General features: G+C 47.0%; 1 protein-coding gene and 1 non-coding gene across 2 annotated transcripts; both read left to right on the forward strand.

Annotated features, from left to right (window-relative positions):
- Window positions 1–1,186: 1,186 nt before the first annotated feature.
- LOC117451751 (uncharacterized) lies at window positions 1,187–3,139 on the forward strand. The gene has a single exon (XM_071203914.1). It carries the CDS (start codon window positions 1,187–1,189, stop codon window positions 3,137–3,139), a length of 1,953 nt encoding a protein of 650 aa, XP_071060015.1.
- A 2,412-nt stretch (window positions 3,140–5,551) lies between these two features.
- On the forward strand, window positions 5,552–5,637 carry trnar-ucu (transfer RNA arginine (anticodon UCU)). Its single transcript is given in 2 exon segments — window positions 5,552–5,588; window positions 5,602–5,637. It is a non-coding gene; the product is annotated as a tRNA-Arg (tRNA).
- Window positions 5,638–7,989: the final 2,352 nt, after the last annotated feature.

A 7,989-nucleotide genomic window follows, 5' to 3' on the forward strand; every position in this document is an offset into this window, starting at 1 on the left:
CACCCTGTCCTCCCTGTCTGTGGCCCCTCCTCCATCCTCCAGCACCCTGTCCTCACTGTCTTTGGCCCCTCCTCCATCCTCCACCAGCACCCTGTCCTCTCTGTCTGTGGCCCCTCCTCCATCCTCCACCAGCACCCTGTCCTCCCTGTCTGAGGCCCCTCCTCCATCCTCCACCCGCACCCTGTCCTCCCTGTCTGAGGCCCCTCCTCCATCCTCCACCAGCACCCTGTCCTCTCTGTCTGTGGCCCCTCCTCCATCCTCCACCCGCACCCTGTCCTCCCTGTCTGAGGCCCCTCCTCCATCCTCCACCAGCACCCTGTCCTCCCTGTCTGAGGCCCCTCCTCCATCCTCCACCCGCACCCTGTTCTCCCTGTCTGTGGCCCCTCCTCCATCCTCCACCAGCACCCTGTCCTCCCTGTCTGAGGCCCCTCCTCCATCCTCCACCCGCACCCTGTTCTCCCTGTCTGTGGCCCCTCCTCCATCCTCCACCAGCACCCTGTCCTCACTGTCTGTGGCCCCTCCTCCATCCTCCACCAGCACCCTGTCCTCACTGTCTGTGGCCCCTCCTCCATCCTCCACCAGCACCCTGTCCTCTCTGTCTGTGGCCCCTCCTCCATCCTCCACCAGCACCCTGTCCTCACTGTCTGTGGCCCCTCCTCCATCCTCCACCAGCACCCTGTCCTCTCTGTCTGTGGCCCCTCCTCCATCCTCCACCAGCACCCTATCCTCTCTGTCTGTGGTCCCTCCTCCATCCTCCACCAGCACCCTGTCCTCTCTGTCTGTGGCCCCTCCTCCATCCTCCACCAGCACCCTGTCCTCTCTGTCTGTAGCCTCTCCTCCATCTTCCACCAGCACCCTGTTCTCTCTGTCTGTGGCCCCTCCTCCATCCTCCACCAGCACCCTGTCCTCACTGTCTGTGGCCCCTCCTCCAACAAGTGAATGTTGCAACTGTCACACAATGGTGAGTAAATAAGCATACTGCATATACTGCAAGACATGTATACTTACTCTGTAATACTTACCCAATACAATGATTTACTGTTCAAAATAATCCCAACTCTTTTTCAGTACAAATATTCCCTTTTGTTCATTAATATTGATTGTTTCATGTTTGCGCAGGTTCAGCAGGCGCTGCAGGTCTCAGGAGAGCAGGTCCTGAAGCAGGGTGTCCCCTCCTGACGCTCCCATGGCAGGACCTGAGCAGCTTCTTGTGGCAAAGCAGAAAGGGACATCTCTGTTCCCTGGCAGTCTGGCTGAGCCTCACACCTTTGTTCTGCCACCAAACACTGCTGGTGAGGCAAAGCTCCAGAAGAGATCCCAGCCACTGGCTATCTCACAGGTCCCCCCCCACCTCCACAGAAGAGATCCCAGCCAGTGGCCATCTCACAGGTCCCCCCCACCACCTCCACAGAAGAGATCCCAGCCAATGGCCATCTCACAGGTCCCCCCCCCACCTCCACAGAAGAGATCCCAGCCAGTGGCATCTCACAGGTCCCCCCCCACCTCCACAGAAGAGATCCCAGCCAGTGGCCATCTCACAGGTCCCCCCCACCACCTCCACAGAAGAGATCCCAGCCAGTGGCCATCTCACAGGTCCCCCCCCCACCTCCACAGAAGAGATCCCAGCCAGTGGCATCTCACAGGTCCCCCCCCACCTCCACAGAAGAGATCCCAGCCAGTGGCCATCTCACAGGTCCCCCCCCCACCTCCACAGAAGAGATCCCAGCTAGAGGCCATCTCACAGGTCCCCCCCCCCCCCTCCACACAGAAGAGATCCCAGCCAGTGGCCATCTCACAGGTCCCCCCCCACCTCCACAGAAGAGATCCCAGCCAGTGGCCATCTCACAGGTCCCCCCCCACCTCCACAGAAGAGATCCCAGCCAGTGGCCATCTCACAGGTCCCCCCCACCACCTCCACAGAAGAGATCCCAGCCAGTGGCCATCTCACAGGTCCCCCCCCCCACCTCCACAGAAGAGATCCCAGCCAGTGGCATCTCACAGGTCCCCCACCACCTCCACAGAAGAGATCCCAGCCAGTGGCCATCTCACAGGTCCCCCCCCACCACCTCCACAGAAGAGATCCCAGCCAGAGGCCATCTCACAGGTCCCCCCCCACCACCTCCACAGAACAGATCCCAGCCAGTGGCCATCTCACAGGTCCCCCCCCCACCTCCACAGAAGAGATCCCAGCCAGTGGCCATCTCACAGGTCCCCCCCACCTCCACAGAAGAGATCCCAGCCAGTGGCCATCTCACAGGTCCCCCCCCCCACCTCCACAGAAGAGATCCCAGCCAGTGGCCATCTCACAGGTCCCCCACCACCTCCACAGAAGAGATCCCAGCCAGTGGCCATCTCACAGGTCCCCCCCCACCTCCACAGAAGAGATCCTAGCCAGTGGCCATCTCACAGGTCCCCCCACCACCTCCACAGAACAGATCCCAGCCAGTGGCCATCTCACAGGTCCCCCCCCACCTCCACAGAAGAGATCCCAGCCAGTGGCCATCTCACAGGTCCCCCCCCCACCTCCACAGAAGAGATCCCAGCCAGTGGCCATCTCACAGGTCCCTCACCACCTCCACAGAAGAGATCCCAGCCAGTGGCATCTCACAGGTCCCCCCCCCACCTCCACAGAACAGATCCCAGCCAGTGGCATCTCACAGGTCCCCCACCACCTCCACAGAAGAGATCCCAGCCAGAGGCCATCTCACAGGTCCCCCCACCACCTCCACAGAACAGATCCCAGCCAGTGGCCATCTCACAGGTCCCCCCCACCACCTCCACAGAAGAGATCCCAGCCAGAGGCCATCTCACAGGTCCCCCCCCACCTCCACAGAAGAAATCCCAGCCAGTGGCCATCTCACAGGTCCCCCCCCCCACCACCTCCACAGAAGAGATCCCAGCCACTGGCCATCTCACAGGTCCCCCACCACCTCCACAGAAGAGATCCCAGCCAGTGGCCATCTCACAGGTCCCCCCCCACCTCCACAGAAGAGATCCCAGCCAGTGGCCATCTCACACCCCCCCCACCTCCTCCACAGAAGAGATCCCAGCCACTGGCCATCTCACAGGTCCCCCACCCACCACCTCCATGCTCTTCCCTTCCTGGCACCGACTCCACCCTTCTCAACGCCATACATGATGGTACCATCTGTGCAGCTTCCTCAAGAGCCTGGACCCTCACAAGTTGTGCCTGGAAGCTCTCAGGTGATGCTTCTCAACATGCCATCAGCTGCTCAGGCGCTAACATCCGCTCAGAGTAACGTGCCGTACACCACGCAGCAGAACAGGGAAAGACGAGGAGAGAGGGAGCAATCTGGATCAGGCAAAGGAAAGTCAGAAAGACAGACAGATCATTTGCAGAAAGTGCAGCAAAGACAGGAAGCCACCAGCCCACTTACGGTACTTTGGAAATTGGTACTGTAAAGAATCCGAGAGCCGGTCCTATGAGGCTGGAGGGCTGTGCTGGAGCAAAGAGAGGATGGGGACAAAGAGAGGGGATGCCCCTTAAAGGACCTCATGTTGTGAGCCGGTGGGGCAGTCTGTTATTTATTTGACACTTTATTTCTTTACATTTGATGGCACTGTTTAGTTAGTTATGTTATATATGGTACACTTGTATTATTATTATTGTTTATATTGGTATTACAATGTTGTTGTGACCTCATCGCACGTATAAAACAGTTGTGGATGTTTCTGTGTTTTTAACTTCTTTTAAATATTTGTTATTTATTTTGCAACTTTTTCACTTTAATATATTTTTCACTTTGTTATATTTTGCAGTTTTTTGCACTCTTGGTCTTGTTATTAGTATTTATTTTACACTTTACTATACATATTTTAAGAATTGTTGTTATTATTGTTGTTTTAAATACATATAAAACAAGTATGGATTTTCTGTTTTGAATATTTCATCATCATATTTCACTTTCATTATTGTTATATTTACTTAATACTTTGTTCTTAAGTTTTAATATGTTTATTAAAAGTTGTAATTATAATGATAAATACACAACATAACAATAATCCTCATACATAATATTTGTCATATTACTATTAAGTACTATTCTATATGAAGTACATCTATAGAAATACTGTACAATGATGTACTTCCTTGCATGCTCCTTAATACTTCACTACATTTCAGAGGCAAAGATTTGACTCTGAACTTCATTGATTTGATAACATGAGTTACTTTGAAGATGTAGATTCTGTTACAAAGTACAATCATAAAAACAGACAATGAATCACGAATGATTATGGTGAAGAACTGAAATGATCCATTGATTTGATTCACAACCTGAACCTACCCAAAACTTTGGTAAAATAATAAATAAGCTCCACATTTACATTTATGCATGTTCTGACATACAAGGGATTGAGCGGGATTCGAACCCGCGCTCGCAGGGTGTATTTCGGCTACTTCACGGTTATCAAACCGGTCGCCTGTGAGTCGAGCTCATTCTTAGTAGCGACAGCCAATCACGTTCACGTCTGCTTCCACGATTCTACCAATAATTGAGAGCCAATCAGCGGCCGTATTGCTACCAAGAATTGACCAATCAGCGTCTCCGTAGGCGGGGCTACTCTGCGGACGCCGCGAGCGAGAGATTCACTTTTTCCCAACATCACGAAAGTAAGTACATCATCCTTTAACTGCGAGCGAGAGATTCACTTTTTCCCAACATCACGAAAGTAAGTACATCATCCTTTAACTATGTTGTCAATGCTTATAAACTGTCATATTAGATCTATAGATATATTTTAACTGAACAAGATGTTGCACGAGGACATTTTACTAATGACTAGTGAACCGCACATGTCCCGCCGTAACCGTTCCATGTCGGCCTATTGATGTTTACCGGTAGCGGATTATTATGTAGCCTACATGTATCGTCAATGTAATGTTGACATATCTGGCTAAATAACATGCCTGTTTATGACATTCTTACCCAGCTTAAGTTAAGGACTAACATAACTACGAGCTGGAGAGAATCTCGGACGGGAGCGAGCGGAGCTTCTTTTATTGCCTTTTTCCTCTGTCACCGGTGGTGCAGCGACCGACGTGTTTTAAAAGTGAATGTAGTCTTTAAGAGAGCTTTAACAGCATGATATGATATACAAATAAAACAAGAACTGAACTGAAATGATCCATTGATTTTATTCACAACCTACCCAAAACTTTGGTAAAATAATATATAAGCTCCACATTTCTATGCATGTTCTGACATACAAGGGATTGAGCGGGATTCGAACCCGCGCTCGCAGGGTGTATTTCGGCTACTTCACGGTTATCAAACATAGACTAACTATGTCTTGCTCCCTCTCAGAGGAGTGGGAGACTGTTCTCTTCGAAGAGAAAGGCAGCAGCGCCATCTTGTGGTGGATTATTGACACTGTATGTTCCAAAAAGCCGTTTTCTAATGTTTTCTCAAAGAGGTTAATACATGACTTTCCTAGTTTACGGTAGGGACATTGCTGTTGTGTCTTTGAATAATTACAAAAATTATTTGACAAAAAACAAGATGCATTATGGGTAAATATATAATCATCCGGCTCTGTGGCGCAATGGATAGCGCATTGGACTTCTAGGCATGTGAAGGCATTCAAAGGCTGTGGGTTCGAGTCCCACCAGAGTCGATCTTTATGGGTAAAAAAAGCGCAGTTATTTACAACCGGTAAATCAGTCAATGTGAACCTGTTGATGATTTGTTTTCATTAGTATCTGGTTAAACCGGTTAAAAATGATGTTTAACAATAAGACAATAATAATATTTTGTACAATTCTTCTTTATTTACTTATTTGTTTTGTTACTGATTCATGAACAAATATATACATTTTTGATTTTATTATACATTTAAAGATATGGATGTGTCATGTAAGTATGTATGTGCAGCGAGGCGGTCATTATGGGGAAAAGAACAGCCGACAGGCAGATCAGGAGCCCGACGCGAAGCTGCGTTTTGCGGAGCGTTTTGATTACAGATTTGAAAACATCGCTGCTTGCTTTAAAAGTAGCACAATTCATGATGTCAAACCTTGGAAAGTATCTAGATATCCCTGCCCTAATGCCAAAGGAACTGGAATCTGGATATGTTTTGCCGTCTGCTGTCTATGTCTGGACCGTTGTGTGAAAAGGAGGGTTTCTGCCCCGTTGCTTCTCCGCTGTTTTCTTGTCCGTCTTGTCGGTTCGAAACACATCAGTATGTGTTTACAGATAAATCGACCGAACTTCTTTCTGCAGATTTGAGCGTCCTTAACAACGGTCAATAAATCCTTGACAGCGGTCTGTCTGTTCTGGACTGAATACAGTCTATGGTTTTGTATTAACAACGTGTCACGTGTTCTGAATTGACCAATCAGAAACGAGTATTCAACTAAACCATGTAATAAATATTTTTTAATAGAGGTTTCAAATCAAATCTTATTTCAATCATGAGTGACATGTATGCAGCGTCTCACTAACACAGTGAAATAATGTATTACACTTTTTAGTAAGACACATAGGTCAAATATATGGAAGATTCAAGTTTTAATTCATTTTTTTTTGCCAAATAATTATTGCCTAAATAACACCATTTCATTATTTGTATAACAGTAAGTTTCCCCAGTTAAAATCCGATTGGCAATTTATTTAGAAATAAAACAGATGTTCTACCTTCATGTTAATTTAACACAACTTTGTCAATTTATTTAAACAGTAGCAACTAGCAAGTCGATTAAAAGCTTTAAGCCAAAGGAAGCTGTGATCTCACTGGATCGTAAGGAAAAGAGGTTTTGAACATTTGGTCCTGTAAACAGAAACTGCATTTAACAGCAGCTCATCACACAGATCCTCACGGGGAAATGCATTCATACCCAGGTTAGTGAGGGGCAACCTGCATTTGAATATTTTGATGATAATACTTTTCTATTTTTACTTCAGCAACATTTTGAATGCAGGACTTTTACTGTAACAGAGTATTCCTACACTCTGGTACTTCTACTTTTACTCAAGTACAATATCTGAGTACTTCTAGTTTTACTCAAGTACAAGATCTGAGTACTTCTACTTTCACTCAAGAACAACACCTGAGTACTTCTACTTTTACTCAAGTACAAGATCTGAGTACTTCTACTTTTACTCAAGTAGTATCTGAGTACTTCTAGTTTTACTCAAGCAAAATATGTGAGTACTTCTACTTTTACTCAAGAACAATACCTGAGTACTTTTACGCAAGAACAAGCACCTGAGTACTTCTACTGTTACTCAAGTACTAGATCTGAGTACTTCAACTTTTACTCAAGATCTGAGTACTTCTACTTTTACTCAGGTACAAGATCTGAGTAGTTCTACTTTTACTCAAGTACAAGACCTGAGTACTTCCACTTTTACTCAAGACCTGAGTACTTCTACTTTTACTCAAGTACAAGATCTGAGTACTTCCACTTTTACTCAAGACCCGAGTACTTCTCCTTTTACTCAAGTACAAGATCTGAGTACTTCTACTTTTACTCAAGACCTGAGTACTTCTCCTTTTACTCAAGTACAAGATCTGAGTACTTCTACTTTTACTCAAGACCTGAGTACTTCTCCTTTTACTCAAGTACAAGATCTGAGTACTTCTACTTTTACTCAAGATCTGAGTACTACTTTCACTGAAGTATAAGATCTGAGTACTTCTACTTTTACTCAAGATCTGAGTACTACTTTTACTCAAGTATAAGATCTGAGTACTACTTTCACTGAAGTATAAGACCTGAGTACTTCTCCTTTTACTCAAGTATACAAGACCTGAGTACTTCTACTTTTACTCAAGTACAAGATCTGAGTACTTCTACTTTTACTCAAGATCTAAGTACTACTTTCACTGAAGTATAAGATCTGAGTACTTCTAATTTCACTGAAGTATACGATCTGAGTACTTCTCCCTCCTCTGAAGTATACGATCTGAGTACTTCTCCCTCCTCTGACTAGAACCAGACGAAGCATACTGCACTGACCGAGCTCT

Source organism: Pseudochaenichthys georgianus, chromosome 8, assembly GCF_902827115.2.
Source record: "Pseudochaenichthys georgianus chromosome 8, fPseGeo1.2, whole genome shotgun sequence".
NCBI lineage: Eukaryota > Metazoa > Chordata > Actinopteri > Perciformes > Channichthyidae > Pseudochaenichthys > Pseudochaenichthys georgianus.